Raw genomic sequence first — 20,630 nt, forward strand, 5'->3', positions numbered from 1 at the left:
CCCTGTCAGAGTCAACAGATTCTGGTCACAAAAAGCATTTAGCTATAGTAGATATTAAATAATGTAACTTGGATATAGATTCATCCCAGAAAAAAAGAGGCAAAGGAGAAAGAACTGCACTTTAAATTCAGAACACGATAAGCCATTCAAGCAAATGATAGGTCACAGGTCTTTTTGTGGACTACATTTGTACTCCAACATCCACTCCAACTTTCTCTTTTAGAAAGTTCTTAACCACTGTAACTGCTTCACTGCCTCACCACCTCTTTCTACCCTTGAAAATTCTAGGAATACTATTCCTAAACAAGGGGACAGGCCGGGCGCGGTGGCTCAAGCCTGTAATCCCAGCACTTTGGGAGGCCGAGACGGGCGGATCACGAGGTCAGGAGATCGAGACCATCCTGGCTAACACGGTGAAACCCCGTCTCTACTAAAAATACAAAAACTAGCCGGGCGAGGTGGCGGGCGCCTGTAGTCCCAGCTACTCGGGAGGCTGAGGCAGGAGAATGGCGTAAACCCAGGAGGCGGAGCTTGCAGTGAGCTGAGATCCGGCCACTGCACTCCAGTCCGGGCGACAGAGCGAGACTCCGCCTCAAAAAAAAAAAAAAAAAAAAAAAAAAAAAAACAAGGGGACAGTCTTTCTGAGGTCCTAATGCTCCCAAGGGCTACTTCCAGGTGCTTTCTCTGAGATTCAAAAACCAAATATATGATGAAATGTTCTATCAGTTATGAAGCTAAATCCTGTCCAAAGTTACAAGGGTTTTGGTACTACTTTCCTCATGAGACCCTTGGGCTAAAGGTAGTAGGCTGCTACTAAAAAACACTTCTGTTATTTGTGAACTGGGACTATTAGACCCTGGCTGGAGAAAAGAGCTTTCCTCATTCTCTTAGCACCTTAAGGTAAACAGCTACTAAAATCTGTTTTTGGCTGGGCGCAGTGGCTCATGCCTGTAATCCCAGCACTTTGGAAGGCTGAGGCCAGTGGATCACTTGAGGCCAGGAGGTCTGATCACTTGAGGCCAGGAGGTCTCACCACTGCACTCCAGCCTGGGCAACAGAGCAAGATTCTGTCTCCAAAAAAAAAGTTTCAGCACGGTGGATCATGCCTGTAATCCCAGCACTTTGGGAGGCCAAGGTGGGCAGATCACCTGAGGTCGGGAGTTCAAGACCAGCCTGGCCAACACGGTGAAACCCCGTCTCTACTAAAAATAAAAAAATTAGCTGGGCGTGGTGGTGGGCACCTATAATCCCAGCTACTTGGGAAGCTGAGGCAGGATAATTACTTGAGCCCAGGAGGCGGAGGTTGCAGTGAGCAAAGATTGTGCCACCGCACTCCAGCCTAGGCGACAAAGTGAGACTCCCTATCAAAAAAAAAAAAAAAAATTGTTTTGCACCTCTAGACTTCAATATCCTAAAAACTGTGTCAGAAGCCCAAGTCAAAGAGGACTAAAATGCAAAGCTGAATTTTATTAGAAAAAACAATCAGCGGCCGGGCGTGGTAGCTCACATCTGTAATCCCAGCACTTTGGGAGGACGAGGCGGGAGGATCACAAGGTCAGGAGATCAAGACCATTCTGGTTAACACGTTGAAACCCCGTCTCTCTACAAAAAATTAGCTGGGTGTGGCAGCATGCACCTGTAGTCCCAGTTACTTGGGAAGCTGAGGCAGAAGAATGGCATGAACCCGGGAGGTGGAGCTTGCAGTGAGCTGAGATTGCGCCACTGCACTCTAGCCTGGGCGAGAGAGCAAGACTCCGTCTCAAAAAAAAAAAGAAAAAAAAAAAAGAAAAAACAATCAGTCATTGATAACGTATCCTATGGTACAACTGTGGTCAGTTCAGTTCTGTGTTGCACAGACTGATTAATCAAAGGCCAATATAAAGAGACTAATCATATCATAGAACACATTATAGGTGAAATAAATTTTTTTTAACAGACTAATCAACTATAAGACATTCAAGGCCCTAAAAGCAGCTAATGAAACTGCCATACACAGAATTTCCAGGGTCACTGCCAGGCAGGCAGGGCTAGGTCAGAAGGTGGGGGTGGGACAGACAATATGGACAACACCAATGCTATTCTTTTGACCATCCTAGAACCTCTTTCAGCAAACCAAAGCACACAACAATTTCCTGAGGTCACATGTGGAAACTGGCAGACTTCAAACTAGTGCCCAGTTGTCTGCTCAAATTCCAGAGCTTCTCAAATCACCAGCCCACTAGACCATAAACTATGAGAACAGGAACTGTGTCAGTCTCCTTGAAAACTAGGTCCCTAGAACCTAGTTCCGTTTCTGGCACATAGTAAGTAATCAAGAAATATTTGATTATTCTTCCTAACAGGAAAGTTCCCAGAGAAGATGCTCTTTTGGAGTCTTTCGAGGACAAATGATTCCCTCAGCCCACCGAAATGATTCAAAAGAGTGGCCACGTCTAACATGATATGTCTAAACAATTTGTATAGCATCACATAAAAGGGATAAGGTGCAAAGTGACTCATCAGTCATAATTACTTTCACAATTCTTATTTCCTTGGGGGAAGAATACTTGCTCTAATATTTTCCAGGATTAAAACGACTCAAATAGGCTCAAATTAATCTCTGCCTAGCAAAAGCTGATTTATTCAGAAACAACCATCTAAATAGAACTGTCTTACTGAAATCAAAATTGATAGGGATGAAGAATCCACTCATTCCCAAAAGTCAAGGGGGCTAAGGTGCCTCACAGAGTCCTTCACAGAACGTCAAGAAAATGGTGAGAAGGGCACCCTGACTCAATACCCTCCTTGACTCCTTGCCCATGAAATAACATTGCAGACAGACAAATTCAGACCAGTGCTAGAACAGGAGTAAATCACAAACTTTCTACCAGGGCTTTCAAACTTTTTTGACCATGATGGACAGAAAAAGATACAGCTTATGCTGCAACCCAGAAAATACAGGTTTCTAACTGAAACAAGTTGCAAAAAACAATATTTATCCTTCTTATGATATACTGATAATTTCTTTTTTTATTTATTTATTTATTGTTTAATTTTTTTTTGAGGTGGAGTCTTGCTCTGTCACCCAGGCGGCAGTGCTGTGGCGCGACCTCAGCTCACTGCAACCTCTGCCTCCCAGGTTCAAGCAATTCTCCTGCCTCAGCCTCCTGAGTAGTTGGTATGTGCGCCACTATGCCTGGCTAAGTTTCATATTTTTAGTAGAGACAGGGTTTCACCATGTTGGCCAGGCTGGTCTTAAACTCCTGACCTTGTGATCTGCTCACCTCAGACTCCCAAAGTGCTGGGATTACAAACGTGAGCCACCACGCCTGGCCAGATACATTGATAATTTCTATTCTATTCTGTTTTCCCCTTTAGTGCTGGTTAATTGTACCAAAAAGCAAAGAAGTGTTCAAAGATGTCATGTCAAAAGACAAAGGAACCAATTTGAAGGGGACACTCACTGGCCAAACTTGAAACAATGTGAGCACCAAAAATAACAATGTTTGGAAAAAAACATATTTGTAATTAATTGTAAAACACTGAATAATACTCACAAGCCCCTAGGAGGAGGCAGACCCACATTTGCCACCACTAGTGATCATTATCAATACTCACTTCTGAAACTGAAAACTGACAATTAAAGGGAATGAATTAAGCATCTACCCTGCCTTTTTAGAAGAAACTGGTTCATCCTCCAGTTGATGAGGGAAAGAAGCTCTTTACAGAGAATGCTAGCTAATAAATGTAGAAAAAAATGACAGAATTAGAAAAATCATTCTCTGACCAGTAAAATAAAAGATTCAGTCAAATAGTAATCAGTGGATGACCATTAAGTAAAAGGATATTAGAGGACAGGATATTTACAAGGTGCGAAAATATTACTTCACGGATTACTTAAAAGTACAAAAAGAAAAATTAACATATTTCAAAATGAGGAGATATGGAAGTCACCATCAGAAGCAAGTAACAAAACTGTTAAAATCAACAATTGCGGCTGGGTGCAGTGGCTCATACCTGTAATCTCAGCACTTTGGAAGGCCAAGGCAGGTGGATCACCTGAGGTCAGGAGTTCGAAACCAGCCTGGCCAACATGGTGAAACTCCGTCTCTACTAAAAATACAAAAATTAGCCATGTGCAGTGGTGGGGGCCTGTAATCCCAGCTACCGGGGAGGCTGAGGCAGGAGAATCACTTGACCCTGGGGGACGGAGGTTGCAGTGAGTTGAGATCACACCATTGCACTCCAGCTTGGGTGACAGAGCAAGACTCTGACTAAAAAAAAAAAAAAAGAAAAGAAAAAAAAATCAATAATTGCAGGACAACCTGACAGGATGTGCTTCCTGTGGTGATATAATATGAAATAAGGCTGGGCGCAGTGGCTCACACCTGTAATCCCTGTACTTTGGGAGGCTGAGGTAAGTGGATCACTTGAGCCCAGGAGTTCAAGACAGGCCTGGGCAACATGGCAAGACTCCATCTCTACAAAGAATACAAAAAATTGGCTGGGCACGATGGCATGCACCTTTAATCCCAGCTACTTGGGAGGCTGAGGCAGGAGAATCGCTTAAACCTGGGAGGCGGAGGTTGCAGTGAGCCAAGATTGCACCACTACACTCCAGCCTGGGTGACGGAGCTAGACTCTAGTTCAAAAAAAAAAAAAAAAGCCAGGCGTGGTGGCTCACTCCTGTAATCCCAGCACTTTGGGAGGCCAAGTTGGGCAGATCATGAAGTCAGGAGATTGAGACCATCCTGGCTAACATGGTGAAACCCCATCTCTACTAAAAATACAAAAAATTAGCCAGGCGTGGTGGGCACCTGTAGTCCCAGCTACTCGGGAGGCTGAGGCAGAAGAATGGCATGAACCAAGAAGGGAGGCAGAGCTGGCAGTGAGTCAAGATCACGCCACTGCACTCCAGGCGGGGTGACAGAGCGAGGCTCCATCTCAAAACAAAAATGGAGAGAATGCCATGCAACCCATTACAGTGCTATAATTCACTAATGGAAAGCAACCTACAGTCTGAAAAACATCACTCTAGCCCAGGGCAGCTGTAATACCATATCAGCTCTCACTTCATTTAATCAATTTGGTACCAGTTTTCTTAAATGCAAAAACTCATTTGGAATGAGGCTTTCTCATTCTACATCCTTTTGTCAAGGGTCTCTCAAGTTTTAGATTTTTTTTCTTACAATAACTCACTTTACTTGAAAACAAAAAATAATCAGTAGAAAAGTCCCTGTCAGTGTCAGGGAAATTTCATTTGTCCCTCTACTTTCAGAGGATTTTTTTTCAATTCAGGGCCAATCCCAGATAAAACTGAAGTGCTTTTGATCCTTTTCTTCCCCAATGAATGTCCTCAACTACCCTTACCCTCTAGTTCCCAAGCTGCTTTCCAGGACACCTGGAAGCAAGCTGCATGGCTGAATGCAGAAAAACCTTAGCTCCCACACTACATCTGGCCCTGCCTTTCCACCAAATCATATGCCAATTTATTGCCCTCTGATGTACAGTCCATTAGGCCACTTCCTGGATGCCCCCACTTCACACTGGGCCAGAAATGCAAGACAATAATGTGAGCTCCACAAACGGGCAAGTAATTGCTCAATAAGCGTGGAACAAGGAAAGGTCAGTTGTGATCTGTGCACATGTGGCAGCCCTTCACAACTCAACCTACAGTGGTAACAGTGGTAACAGAATGCTGATGTTACAGAAGAGACATGTCATGAGAACCCAGCCAACAGAGAGCCAGAAGTGCTTGTCCATCTAAGTTCTTTAGGATCTTCAAAGTATAAAGGAAAGGAATAAAGGCCCCAAAACTGGTGAGGTGCAAATTATCTCCTGGTTTCCTAGAGTAAAACTGAGAGCCTAAAGTAGTCATTGCTCTCCATCTATCACCCTTTCTTAATGAAGTGATCTGAGCTGAAATGATCTTATCTCCATTTTGCTCTATAGCCAACTCTATCTTATAACTGATTCCAGGAGAGAAAAGACAAATGTACTCACCCTTTCCATAAACATATCTACTATCACTTCAGAAACTGGGGTATCAACTAAGTATCTATGAACATAGAGAGGAAGTCAGAGAGGGGCAAGGCTGAGACAAACTCTTCACTATCTCTCCTGATCAAAACAACACATTGAATTTCAAGCATTTGGCTTCTTCTGAAACCCTTTTGGCACTTGTCCTGAGTTTGAATGGGTGGAAAAGCAGGAAGGGACTCTGCCTGCCTCCTTGTTAGAAAAAAAACAGCAGCTGGCTTTCTCTCTTTTTACTCATCTGACTGCTGTCATGGTAAGTTGGGTATACACTCAGAAGTTTCAGGCCTCAAGAGGTAGCTGTGCTAAAGAGGACAAAAGCAGTAACACCACCAGCAACTTTGATACCCACCACAAACCACACTGTTACACTGCCCCCTAACCTTTGCTACAAAGAAATTAGGTTTTTCTGTTTTTGAGAGTTAAACTATTAAGAGTGCTCTTTCCTCTTTTTTTCACAACTCCTTTTCTGATACATGCAATAGAAAATGTGCCCTCCCACCAGCCAGCAAACTAGTTCCGATGGCTAAGTGTGCCTGGGTATGAGGAAGAGAAAAAGAGAGAGCTGAACCCATGAGAAGCCAGACTATGCCGAGCTGTTTCTTCTCAAGAGTCTTCATTTTCTAACCTTGAGCACAAACAAATGTTTGGAAGAACTTCTTGGTTTAGAAGTGTCAAGTGAAGAGCATTCATAAATCATTTGGGGACGGCCTCAGTAAAAAGAAATGGCAAAGTCAAGTCATCAAAATATAGGCCTCTTGGAGCCACCCTATTAATATGAATAGTCCCTAGGGAAAAAAAGAATCACAGTATCTTTATTTACTCTAACTGTGCTGAAATGTCTACAAGCCTGTGGCCACTCAAGTTACTGAGATTCTAAGGTGCCAAAGTCAGTCTGACTCAAATTCAAGTTACATTCTAATGCATTACTCAATTACAGTTTTATATTTTATTATAAACCAAGAAAGTAAAACATGGCACAGGAAATGGATACTTTTAAGTGTGCCCATTGCCTTTCCTAACACTCAGTCCTTCACAAAATTTGTCTGCCAAATTTTATCACATTTGGTTCTTTTAGTTTCTACTTAGGCTTTGAACAATTTACAAGCTCAATTTCAAGTGGGACAAAAGCTAATGACTCATTCAACTTTCTTCTCATGCTGATTAATAATGATATATTACTTACTCCCTAAACTATAGACCCTGTAGGAAAAAATAAAAGTACGCATTTAATCAATAGGACTCCAGCAAATTTTTTTCATATAATATACTCGCTTTTGTTGTTGTTGTTGTTGTTGTTGAGATGGAGTCTTGATCTGCCACCCAGGCTGGAGTGCAATGGCATGATCTCAGCTCACGGCAATCTCCACCTCCTGGGTTCAAGCAATTCTCCTGCTTCAGCCTCCTGAGTAGCTGGGACTACCGGCGTGCACCACTGCACCTGGCTAATTTTTGTATTTTTAGTAGAGACAGGGTTTCACCATGTTGGCCAGGTTCGTCTTGAACTCCTGACATCAAGTCATCCACCTGCCTCAGCCTCCCAAAGTGCTGGGATTACAGATGTGAGTCACCATGCCTGGCCCATATAATATACTCTTATTCAATCTTTTTCCTGACAATGACTGCTAAAATCTCTTTTCTCTACACCTCCCCATTTTCCAAATGAAACAGATTAAACTGGAGGTATCAGGCATTCTCAAACAGTTTCTTTTCTACCTAAGTGGCTACTGCTAAGAGACCCAGGCCAGACAGGTGTTAAGTCATAATTCCTCCCAGGTTGGCTTCCAGACTCTGTTTAAATGTTCTCTGCAAACCTCTGGAGGTTAGATGGACTCAAACGTCCTAGCTCAGACTCTGAATTCACAAAGCTGGAGACAGACAGTACCCTACAGGTGTGTTTGTCCAGGATAAACTATATTTAAATAAACTCCTGACACATCCACTTTCTCCTGGCACCTGCTTCTCCCTCTTAAAACTCAAGCACACCGTAACTTGCTGTCCCAGTAAGCTCTGTAAAAAAATATCCTATCCCCCAGAATTATGCTATGCAACCCACCAATGTCTTTGAGAATAGCTAAACTCTGGCCATAACAGCTTTACATGTGAAAGCCAAACAAGCAAATAATAAGCTACAAGCTATTATTTTTGCTTATTTCTTTGGCTTGTTTCTTAAGGAAAGAGCAGGAATAAGAAAAGATGGCAGCGGATTGCTCTCACGGTCATCCATTCCATGCCTGACAGGGACCATACAGCATAAAGTAGAGGCTACAAAACGTTAGCTTTGGAATGATCAGCTAGAGTCATTAGTACTGTCAAACCAGTGGCTATGAGGGCAGGAAGTCTGACTGATTGTTTACCATTATAGGCCCACTTTCTAAGTACCTAAGAAAAATGCCTGGCACATACCAGATAGTCAATAAATATCGGTTAGAAGTAACTCAATAAGCTAGGCCCTGAAAGAATTCAAATCTTGGGGAATCCCCAAAAGAAAAGGTCTAAGAAACTAGAACAATGTTACAGTTAATACAGGTACCTATACTAGGCCTCAAGACCACCTTAGTCTTACACTGAGAACCCCCAGTTCTGATAACCAAAACTGGACATTAGGTCCTCAGAGCTAAAAAGACCTGGGACTAAATCTCTAAAGGCAAATTCCTCACCACACACCCCCATACACACATAGACACACGCACACCCTAAGAAGTCCTCCTCAAGCCCTGACCCTGAAGGCTTTAAAGTAAGTCATTAAAAGATGATCCCATAAGAGAAGATTTTGGTTGTAGTACTTTCATTCATTCATTCACTCACTGAAATAGGGTCTTACTCTGTCACTCAGGCTGGAGCACAGTGGTGCAATCATGGCTCACCGTAACCTTGAACTCCTGGGCTCAAGTGATCCTCCCACCTCAGCCTAAGTAGCTGGAACTACAGTTGTGCGCCACCATGCCCAACTAATTTTTTTTATTTTTATTTTTGTAGAGATGGGGGGAATCTTGGTATGTTGCCCAGGCTGGTCTTGAACTCCGGCCTCAAGCAATCCTGCTGTCTTGGCCGCCCAAAGTGCTAGATTACAGATGTGGGTCACTGCATCTAGCCTGGTTGTGATACTTTTAGACTGTTCCTCTCCTGCTTTAAACCAAAAATCTCCTGGAAAAGAATCTCTTTGTAATGATCTAAGTTTAAAGACCAAGGACAAAGACGGACTATATCTGGAGGTAATAACCACAACCAAACACCACAATTCAAAACTGACTATAGCCCTTTCCATAAAGCTATACTGGATAGAGGGAACTAAGGCTTGCAAGGGCTTATCTAGTCTGGGAACAAAGAGATCAAAGACCACAGACCATATGGGCTAGAACCATTCCTATAAACTGTCTAATCTTGTCAGATCTAAAACCAAGAGCAATATCAAGTATCCTGATATGTCACTTTCCCTTCCATGCCCCATCCCATGCCACAGATCCTACCACAAGGTCTAGCTGCGAGACTGAGATAACTCCCACATGCAAGAGCCCGAAAAGATTCCTAGAAGGATAAAAGGAAATGTGTCTCTGGAATCTAATGGCAGGGCTTGGTCAGATGTAAGAGAGAGGCAGTGGCCCTTCTGCCCCTAAGGCCAGGACACCCCAGTCCTGCAGGCAGCACAGAGTTAACTACCCACCCGCTTTGAGAAGCACAAAGGTACATCACTGCAACATGCCTAACATTTACATTGCCTCTCTCTGCTCATTAAACAGGTTTTGGTTAAATAATGAACAAACTGTATTACAGACTCCGATGAGAATTCCAAAATTATAAATCAACTGGGAAAGCCCAAAGGGGCAGACAGACAGGGAGGGGGGAGAAGGATAATATTGACTAATATAAAGGGCGCAGCTTGACAGTGGATATTCCTGCCACACCTGATCAAACACACTCCGTGGGGGGAGGGGAAAGAGAGCAAGAGAGGGGAGATAGGACAAGACAGCCTGAAATTTGCATCCGGAAAAGATTAAAACGGATTCTTTGGGGATAGAGAAAATACATAATATATATTACTATAAATGCAAAACTGTACTAAAAGCTAACTCAAATGTCAAAGATTACAGTTTGAATAAATTTAAATATAAAAGCCATGTGCTTCCTTGAGTTAATGAGAGAGACATAAAAGGACAAACTGGGCCAGAAGCTGAACAGAGCCTTATGCTGCCTTTGCTGGATAATGGGTCCAAAGCACAGCAGTGACTACAGAGACTTCCCTCCACAGCTCTGAGACCTGAGAAAAAACTGGCAAATTCACAACTTCTGCAGCCTACCTTTGCTTCCTTTATAAACTGAGATATGATTCACATACTATAAAATTACCCTTTTCAAGTATACAACTCAGTGATTTCTTGTATATTCACAAAGTTGTGCAACCATCACTACTATCTAATTCTAGAACATTTTCATCACCCCAAAAAGAAACCCTGTAGCCATTAGCAGTCACTCTCCATACCCCTCCCAGCCCCTGGTAACCACACATCTGTTTTAACTCCTTCAGAATAATCTAAAAGGAGTCCTGAGAGGACTTCAAGACCAAATGAGGGCGAGCAGTCAAGTCTCTCTCACTGGTGGTAAGCTAAGGCTTTATCCAAAGGAACAGTATGCAAACTTTGCTCTTGGACACCCTTTTTCTTCCAAGAGCAATCCTCTTTTCAAATCTGGTATTATTAGAATATCTTATTACTCTAAATGCTATAGACCTTGTAGTCATCATACAGTTTGGGTAACTACTGACCGTAAATGTGGTCCAACAACATACATCTGTGAGAATAACTAGTATGGACTTAGCCAACCTTACTGGAGAAAAGGACTTATTTCCTTTACAATAATCAGATGATATTCCTGGAAAAGTAGTGTAGGTAGTGCTTACACACTTTTTTTTTTTTTTTGAGACGGAGTCTCACTCTGTCACCCAGGCTGGAGGGCAGTGGCCGGATCTCAGCTCACTGCAAGCTCCACCTCCCAAGTTTACGCCATTCTCCTGCCTCAGCCTCCCAAGTAGCTGGGACTACAGGTGCCCGCCACCTCGCCCAGGTAGTTTTTTATATTTTTTAGTACAGACGGGGTTTCACTGTGTTAGCCAGGATGGTCTCGATCTCCTGGCCTTGTGATCCACCCATCTCGGCCCCCCAAAGTGCTAGGATTACAGGCTTGAGCCACCGCGCCCGGCCTATACTTTAAAGATTCCTTCTACAAGAAAAGAAAAAAAATCATATTGGTTTACTGACAATGTCCAGTGAACCACCCATTTCCAACAGTGATAGTCTTACCAATCAAGCCAGCAGAAAGCCTAGAAAAATGCAAACAGAAAGCCTTTGCAAAAAAGAACCACGTCCAAGTCAGGTTCATGAGAAACTGGGTAGAAGTCCTAGAATTCCTGCCATCCCTCCTCCAATCTAAGTGGTACACCTTAACTGGTCATATAACACAAGCACATTTCCTTCAGTTTTCTCTCCAAGTTCAAAACCCTTTCCCAGCCTCCTACCATTAATAAGCTTCCAGGAAAGCAGTCCTCCTGACACTGCCAATCAGAAAAATCTGTTTGTTTCCGTAAAAGAAACAAGAAATTAGTCATGGGTTGTAGAGTCCAGGACCACAGGGACAGCTGACCCGTAAACCTGTTCCTGGGAGCCAGCACTGTGTGTGGGGTCAGAAGCAATATGAAGATCATGAAATGCTCTATTTTAGGTCTACTCTGTCATTTTCTCAGGCAGGTAATATGTTAAAAACCAAGAACAATGTAGCAACTTTGGCAGGCATCATTTCAATATATGTCACAGCTGTCGGCCTTGGAAAACACTACTACCTTCCTTCTCACTCTAGGGGAAAGCTTAGCAACACCCAGAGATATTCCTGCTACCAATGAGAGAACTGGCTCTTGAATACACTCTGGTTTTACTAGTTCCAAGAGCAGATAATCTGGCTGGATTTCTAACCCAACAACGTAAGAAAATCAGGCGGCAGACTCAACTTCAATAGCTCTTAAATAGTCTATAATTCCTAGACTGCATCACTCACCACAGGTATGGTCTCTGAGGTAAAATCTTGGGACATGTTAGCATGAAGAAAATAAGCATGGGATCTGGATTTGATGGCAGGCAGGAAATGTGGCTCTGTCAGGATAGCAGCACCACCTCAGCTCCTCAAGGTTTGCAGAGTGCCCAAAAGGCCTACAAGGCTACTCCAGAGTGATCTCAGTCATTTTAGGGTATTGCCAGCCACTTATAACAACAATCCTTCACTGTGTATAAGATGTTTACCAAGTGTTTCCAATTATATTAACTTGTTTGATCCTCTTACTATCTCTTAAGAAGATAGTACTCTGAATTCAAAACCAAACAAAAAGAACTATAAATCTCCATTCATTATATTTCTTTTCTAATTGGGATATGTAAGCTTTATCTGTAAAATTAAAAAAAAAAATCTGTGCAAGTAGCCAACATTCTAAAGCAGTCAAGTACCAGTCGGTACAGGCCATAAAATAAGAACATGCCACCTAGTAGCAGTATTTGCCCTGCTAGTTAACAATTGCCTCCTCTATACTTGATCCTTCTTGGCTAATATTTCCAAAGCTGTTTCAATTGAGTGAAATTTGCTCCTTTGAAGAAAATATGGTTGGGAGGCCAAGGTGGGATGATCACTTGAGGTCAGAAGTTCGAGACCAGACTGGCCAACATGGTGAAACATGATCTCTACTAAAAACACACAAATTAGCCAGCCATGGTGGCACATGCCTATAGTCCCAGTTAGGAGGCTGAGGCAGAAAACTTGCTTGAACCCAAGAGGCAGAAGCTGCAGTGAGCCGAGATGGCGCCACTGCACAAAAAGAAAATATGGGCTGGGCGCGGTGGCTCACATCTGTAATCCCAGCACTTTAGGACGCCAAGGCAAGTGGATCATCTGAGGTCAAGAGTGTGAGACCAGCCTGGCCAACATGGTGAAACTCCGTCTCTAGTAAAAACACAAAAATCAGCCAGGTGTGGTGGTGCATGTCTGTAATCCCAGATACTTGGGAGGCTGCGGCATGAAAATCGCTTGAATCTAGGAGATGGAGCTTGCAGTGAGCCGAGATCACACCACTGCACTCCAGCCTGGGCAACAGAGAGACACACTATTTCAAAAAAAAAAAAAAAGGGCCAGGCGCGGTGGCTCACGCCTGTAATCCCAGCACTTTAGGAGGCTAAGGCGGGTGGATCACAAGGTCAGGAGATCGAGACCATCCTGGCTAACATGGTGAAATCCCGTCTCTACTAAAAATACATAAAATTAGCCAGGCGAGGTGGCGGGCACCTGTAGTCCCAGCTACTCGGGAGGCTGAGGCAGGAGAATGGTGTGAACCCAGGAGGCAGAGCTTGCAGTGAGCCGAGACTGTGCCACTGCACACTCCAGCCTGGGTGACAGAGCGAGACTCCGTCTCAACTTTAGCCCATGTTTAGGAAAGTAAAAAAAATTTTTCTCCAGATATTCTCCCATATTTCTAATGAAAAGAAGAAATTTTCTTATTTATTGTTTGTTTAATTTGCAGAAGCCTAAACACTATCCAATTACAGTCTGACATATGTCACTAGCAAAAAGCACCCCAGGGTTATACACTGCAGGAGCCCTTTATGGTCAACAAAGGAACACAGCTCTGAAGCTTTCCCTTTCAGCCTGTATCTACATCCCCTTGGTTTTGACACTTTCCTCCTTCCCTGCCAGTGTGTGTGTGTGTGTGTGTGTATATGTATATATGCAAAATAAACACACACACACAAATATAAGGCATTTAATGTGTATATTCTCCTCTAGTCACATGTACAGAAGCAATATAGAGCAAAGAGCGCTAAACCAGGCATCAGAGGCCTGATTTCTAGTTTTGACTCCACCTCCCAGGATTAGTGTGACCTCAGCTAAATCACTTTAAACCCCTCTGGGCTTCAACTTCTTTCACAAAAAGGGGACAATAGCTGCCATGCCTCCCTCATGGGGTTGTATAAAAGTTCAGTTAGGTAATAAATTTGAAAATGGCTTTGAAAAGTTTAAACATATGAATATATTATATAAGGTTATCATGCTTAGGAAAATAAGGGGCAAACAAAGGGACAAATGATTCTGGAACACATGAAGATTGAAAGATCATGAAGACTGAAACCAATGCAATAAACCAGGGATTGGAAAACTGCACCCATGGGCCAAATCTGGCTTGCAGATTCTTTTTTTAAAGAAAATATAGGCCAGGTGCAGTGGCTCACTCCTGTAATCCCAGCACTCTGAGAGGCCGAGGTGGTGGATCACCTGAGGCCAGGAGCTTGAGACCAGCCTGGCCAACATGGTGAAACCCCGTCTCTCCTAAAAATACAAAAATTAGGCGGGTGTGGTGGCATGCGCCTATAATCCCAGCTACTTAGGAGGCTGAGACAGGAGACTCGCTTAAACCCAGGAGGCAGAGGTTGCAGTGAGCTGAGTTAACGACACTGCACTCCAGCCTGGGCAACAGAGTGAGGCTCTTCCTCAGAAAAAAAAAAAAGAAAAAAGAAAATATAGGCCAGGCACAGTGGCTTAAGCCTGGAATCCCAACACTTTGAGAGGCCAAGACAGGAGGATTCCTTGAGCTCAGGCATTTGAAACCAGCCTGGGCAACATAGCAAGACCCTGTCTCTATAAAATAAACAAAAAAGAAAAAATATATTGCTCATTCATTTATGTATTATCTACAGCTGCTTTTGAGCTACAAAGGCAGAATTAAGTAGTTGTGCAGTTGTGCATGGCCCACAAAGCCTATATTATTTACTATAAAGTCCTTTATAGAAAAAGTTTGTCCATCCTTTCAATAAATCAAACACATATTTTTTACCAAAATTAGTAATTCACATACATATGGAGACTTACCTGTTATATTGTTTAAAACCTCTTTTAGATGACCGAAACTATGCAGCAGAGGATCCCGTTCTTCATCCTGTAGGACACATAGATTAAAAGTAAGTCATTATTGGGCCAAAAGAGGAAAAGGAAAATAAAGGACAGATCAAGGGCTCTTTCTCTGAATCCAATCAGAAAATCCTGTAAGTTTTCCTTCTGAGGAAAAGAAAATTAGCCATAGTTCATATTTTTCTGTTCCCTAATCTCTTACTTCATAGAGACACACTGGGCTTATCCAAAATAGCGAATCCTTAAGTGCTAATCTATATCATCACCATAGCACTCAAGCTACTACAGACTGCCAGGTCCTTTCTATGTGTATTATTCTGTCTTCTCTCCTTTTTCATACCCATTATGTCATCATACATATTCATTTCAACCATTATGTCATCATACATATTCATTTCAAAGATACTCCTGATTCTATTCTCACCTCTAAATCAATATATTTTTATGAAAGAACCTGAGAAATTTCCAAATGCACTTACCAGTTATGTTCATATAAACTCCCAAGATGGCAATTTCTAAACTTGTTTTTACAACTGTGCCAAAAATTGTTTTACACAATTCTACAAAAAAAATCCTCAAACACATATAACAAAGAAAGCCAACTGTATAACAGGTAAGTTTCTTACTCATCTGATTGGTAAGATATGGCCTACTCTATACATGGAAGTTTGCTGAACCCCCAAGAAGGAGTACCATCACTAAGTCATGTTCTATGTATCAGTAACTACCCTGATTTAAATAAATTTGATAGCTAATTATAGTCCTAAAGAATTAGAAAATAAGGAATCTTTCCAACACTTTTAGGCATACTAAAAAGGTCCCAAGCACAGGACTAGCTTAAGCTGTTTACAAAAATATTTAGAAGAAGAATGGTGTCATCTTTTGGGTCCCAGAGAAAAAAAAAGACAGCCTATATATCTGATGCTAGTTGGGATACAAAAAACAAGATATCAAGAACAACTCTGAATTCCTACTATTCTCATTACTAGGAATTTGATTACTCTTTTAACCAAGCCAACAGATCCCCTACGAAAACTTGGTGACCAGGCTATTTATCCATTTCCTACTTACCAGTGGTGTATGGGTGCTCCATCGGGCATTTCGTTTGATGGCCCCAACCACAATGTTAATCTCCCCTTGAATGATGTAAATATTCTTATCCACCATCTTGGCAAACCTACCAAAACAGTTAAGATAATAGTCTGGTTAATATTTGGTTACCCAAAGCATACCAAAGCTTAAAAATCAGTACCTGATAAGGTTAGAATTGTGACTTAACTTTTCAGTACTAAGATTTTCAGTACTAAAATTTTCTTTTTTTTTTTTTTTTTTTTTGAGATGGAGTCTCACTTTGTTGCCCAGGCTGGAGTGCAGTGGCTGAATCTCAGCACACTGCCAGCTCCGCCTCCTGGGTTTACGCCATTCTCCTGCCTCAGCCTCCCAAGTAGCTGGGACTACAGGCGCCCACCACCTCTCCCGGCTAGTTTTTTGTATTTTTTTTTTTTTAGTAGAGACGGGGTTTCACCATGTTAGCCAGGATGGTCTCGATCTCCTGACCTCATGATCCACCCATCTCGGCCTCCCAAAGTGCTGGGATTACAGGCTTGAGCCACCGCGCCTGGCCCATGATTTTGTTTTTTTTTGAGGCGGAGTTTCACTCTTATTGCCCAGGCTGGAGTGCAATGGCACAATTTCAGCTTACCACAACCTCTGCCTCCCAGGTTCAAGCAATTCTCCTGCCTCAGCCTCCCGAGTAGCTGGGATTACAGGCATGCGCCACCATATCCAGCTAATTTTGTAGTTTTTTTAGTAGAGACAGGGTTTCTCCGTGTTGGTCAGGCTGGTCTCGAACTCCAGACCTCAAGTAATCTGCCCGGCTGGGCCTCCCAAAGTGCTTGGATTACAGACGTGGGCCAGCACAGGCACCTAGCCAGTACCAAGATTTTCTATACTCATAAAATCTGTTAGCCAGGTGCAGTGGCTCAGGTCTGTAATCCCAGCACTTTGGGAGGCCGAGGCAGGTGGATCACCTGAGGTCGGGAGTTCAAGGTCAGCCTGACCAACATGGAGAAACCCCCTATCCACTAAAAACACAAAAAATTAGCCAGGCAAGGTGACGCATGCTTGTAATCTCAGCTACTCGGGAGGCTGAGGTAGGAGAATTGCTTGAACCCGGGAGACAGAGGTTGTGGTGAGCCAAGATCACACCATTGCACTCCAGCCTGGGCAACAAGAGTGAAACTCCATTTCAAAAAAAAAAAAAAAAATCTGTAATACTAAAATGAGATGAAGTCCATCTTATGTTATGAATCCAACTATCTGGCTCTCCTAGGGGGTCTTTAGAAGTTCAAGGCAGTTCAAGATACAACTCAAAGCAAATCAATCCAGAAAACTTTTCAAAGGCACCTCAACGATCCTCAGGAAGCATGTCAAATTCTTCAAAGTCAATTGTTCCCAAAGTCCTATGATGCCTTTAAGTACACAGATACAACTATAATGTCAGCCTGTTAAAAACAGTATTTCTGGCCAAACGTGGTAGCCCATGCCTATAATCCGAGCACTTCGGGAGGACGAGGCGGGAGGATTGCTTGAGTACAGGAATTTGAGACCAGCCTGGGCAACATAACAAGATACTCTCTCTCGCTCTCTCCTAAATACACAGCCTTCCCTTTGTTCTTTTTTATCTACTCAATAAAGTAACAGTGAAGATTCAAGTTAAAGAAGAGAATAAAGGTTGTTGGAAGCATAGCGTTGGTTTAGAACCACAATTGCAATGTCAGCCTAAAGGCTGCATCCAGGCCAGGTGAAGTGGCTCACACATGCAATCTCAGCACTTTGGGAATCCAAGGCAGGAGAATCAGTTGAGCCCAAGAGTTGAAACCAGCCTGGGCAAACAGTGAGACCCAGTCTCTACCAAAAAAACAAAACTAAAAAATTAGCTAGGCATAGTGGCATACACCTGTAGTCCTAGTTACTGGGGAGGCTGAGGCGGGAGGATCACTTGAGCTCAGAAGTTTGAGGCTGCAGAGAGCTATGATCCCGCAACTGCACTCCAGCCTGGGTCACAGAGCAAGACACTATCCCTAAAAATATATAAATATAAATATAAACATAAAATATAAATAAGTGACTGCATCCAACTGGCCCAGTCAGTTCCAGAAAACTGGACAGTGACAGTCACAAGACCTTTGAAAAGTTCTGAAAACTCATACTAACTTACAGCAAGAAAGCATTAATATGATATGTAAATATAAAATAAAAGGTCTGTGCTAATATACCCGAACTTATAACCATAATTATCCCTAAAGAAGGTGCTATGAAATCAGGGTGCAATCAGAGGATACTTGAGCCCTATCTGTAATGTTTTTGTCTTTTGGGGTTTTTTTGAGACAGGGTCTCACTCTGTCACCCAGGTTGGAGTCCTGTGGCACTGTCATGCCTCACCGCAGACCTGAACTCTTGGGTTCAAGCAATCCTCCTGCCTTAGCCTCCTGAGTAGCAGGGACTTCAGGCGCACACCACCACACCCAACTAATTTTTGTATTTTTTGTAGAGATGGGGTCTCACTTTGTTGCCCAGGATGGATCTGTAATGTTTCAATTTTTTACAAAAAGGTCAGGCACTGTTGCTCACACCTGTAATCCCAGCACTCAGGAGTGCCAAGGCGGGTAGATCACCTGAGCTCCAGACCAGCATGGTCAACATAGTGAAACCTATCTCCACTCAAAATACAAAAACTGGCCAGGCGTGGTGGAGAGCGCCTGTAATCCCAGTTTACTCGGGTGGCCGAGGCAGAAGAATTGCTTGAACCTGGGAGGCAGAGGTTAAAGTGAGCCGAGATTACACCACTGTACTCCAGCCTGGGCAATGGAGCCAGACTCCATCTCAAAAAGAGAAAAAAAATACTTTCTCTTTTTTCACAAAGAGAAAGTATTACCATACTATCAATATAATTAAACATTAACAATGATAAGAGGTATACAATTTCTGCCCTTGAGGCATTTATACAGTTTAGTGGAATAGATATGAAAACTGAGACACAGCCAGAGATATAGGAAAGAAATGTACCCAGCAAGTAGCTCGATCTGCATATTTTGCATAACATGAGGCCCCCCAGAAAGTGAAAAGCATGAAAACCACCATGATAAAGAAAAAAGAAACTGGTACAAATTTTGTCCAGGGGTCAGGCGCAGCAGCTCACACTTTTAAACCCCAACACTTTGGAAGGCTCAGGTGGGCAGATTGTTTGAGTCCAAGAGTTCGGGACCAGCCTCAGCAACATGGTGAACCCTGTCTCTACAAAAAATACAAAAATTAGCCAGGTGTGGTGGTACACACCAGTAGTCCCAGCTGGTAGGGCGGCTGAGGTGGGAGGATTGCTTGAGGCCGGTAGATCGAGGCTGCAGTGAGCTGCGTTTGTGTCATTGCACTCCAACCTGGGCAACAGAGCGAGACTCTGTCTTAAAAAAATAATAATAGGCTGGACGCGGTGGCTCACGCCTGTAATCCCAGCACATTGTGAGGCTGAGGTGGGCGGATCATGAGGTCAGAAGATCAAGACCATCCTGACTAACACAGTGAAACCCCATCTCTACTAAAAATACAAAAAAATTAACCGGGCATGGTGGCGGGCGCCTGTAGTCCCAGCTACCTGGGAGGCTGAGGCAGGAGAATGGCATGAACCCGGGAGGCAGAGTTTGCGGTGAGCCGAGATTGTGCCACTGCACTCCAGCCTGGGCGACAGAGTGAGACTCCGTCTCAAAAAAATAAATAAATAAAATAAAATAATAATAATAATAATGTGTCCATGCCCACAACACGTCCCCAGTCCACAAGGGAATCCAACACAAGATTTATATTAATGACAATTTAAAGAACTAGGTTAGTCTCAGAAGACTATCTGCTTTCCACATGCTCTAGGAATACAACAATGTTCTCTTCTGAGAAGGTTCAATGATATGAATGTACAACCATCCTCTCTTATGAGGAGGAGGAGGAGGAGAACTTAGAAATAAAGGAAAGACAAATTCAAAAATGATTTAAAGAATCAAAAGAGAAAATATTAAATCTCTCCTGGTATTTTCCCTTCCTTAAATTATGTAGGCAAGATGAATATGCTCTAGGTCTCTGGAAGGACTTGTAGGAAACTGCTAAGAGGTTGCTGCCTCCAGGGAAAGAAACCAGATGACTAGGGAACTGAGTAGTGGAGGAGTGAAAGGAAGACTAACTTTTCTCTGTATATTCTTTTTTACCTTTTGAATTTTGTGTCACAAACATATATTACCTATTAACTACTTTTAAATTTTAATCAACGAATTTACTAAAAATGAATAAGCTCTTTAGGAAAGAACTAACCACTTTCTAAGATAGCAAAGGTCTAAGCAAAAAATCATTGTAAAAAAGAAACATCCAGGGCTGGGCGCAGTGGCTCACGCCTATAATCCCAGCACTTTGGGAGGCTGAGGTGGGCAGATCACCTGAGGTTGGGAGTTCAAGACCAGCCTGGCCAACATGGTGAAACCCTGCCTCAACTAAAAATACAAAAATTAGCCAGGTGTGGTGACACGCACCTGTAATCCCAGCTGCTTGGGAGGCTGAGGCAGGAGAATCACTTGAACCCAGGAGGCAGAGGTTGTAGTGAGCCGAGATCACACCACTGCATTCCAGCCTGGGCAACAGAG

The 20,630-nt window shown here is 43.0% G+C and overlaps 1 protein-coding gene across 5 annotated transcripts in view; it reads right to left on the reverse strand.

Annotated features, from left to right (window-relative positions):
• The window catches only part of GBF1 (golgi brefeldin A resistant guanine nucleotide exchange factor 1), a 142,769-nt gene that overhangs the window by 110,680 nt on the left and 11,459 nt on the right, over positions 1-20,630 (reverse strand). For all 5 annotated transcript variants that reach the window (XM_033184657.1, XM_033184633.1, XM_033184640.1 and 2 more), the window contains exons 2-3: positions 16,021-16,126; positions 14,911-14,977 (exon numbers count right to left, since the gene is read on the reverse strand). In XM_033184657.1, the coding sequence (XP_033040548.1) occupies positions 14,911-14,977; positions 16,021-16,116 (163 nt within the window). In that variant the 5' untranslated portion in view covers positions 16,117-16,126. The remainder of the gene's footprint in view (positions 1-14,910; positions 14,978-16,020; positions 16,127-20,630) is intronic.

This window comes from Trachypithecus francoisi, unplaced genomic scaffold (genome assembly GCF_009764315.1).
Source record: "Trachypithecus francoisi isolate TF-2019V2 unplaced genomic scaffold, Tfra_2.0 Contig01579, whole genome shotgun sequence".
NCBI classification, from domain to species: domain Eukaryota; kingdom Metazoa; phylum Chordata; class Mammalia; order Primates; family Cercopithecidae; genus Trachypithecus; species Trachypithecus francoisi.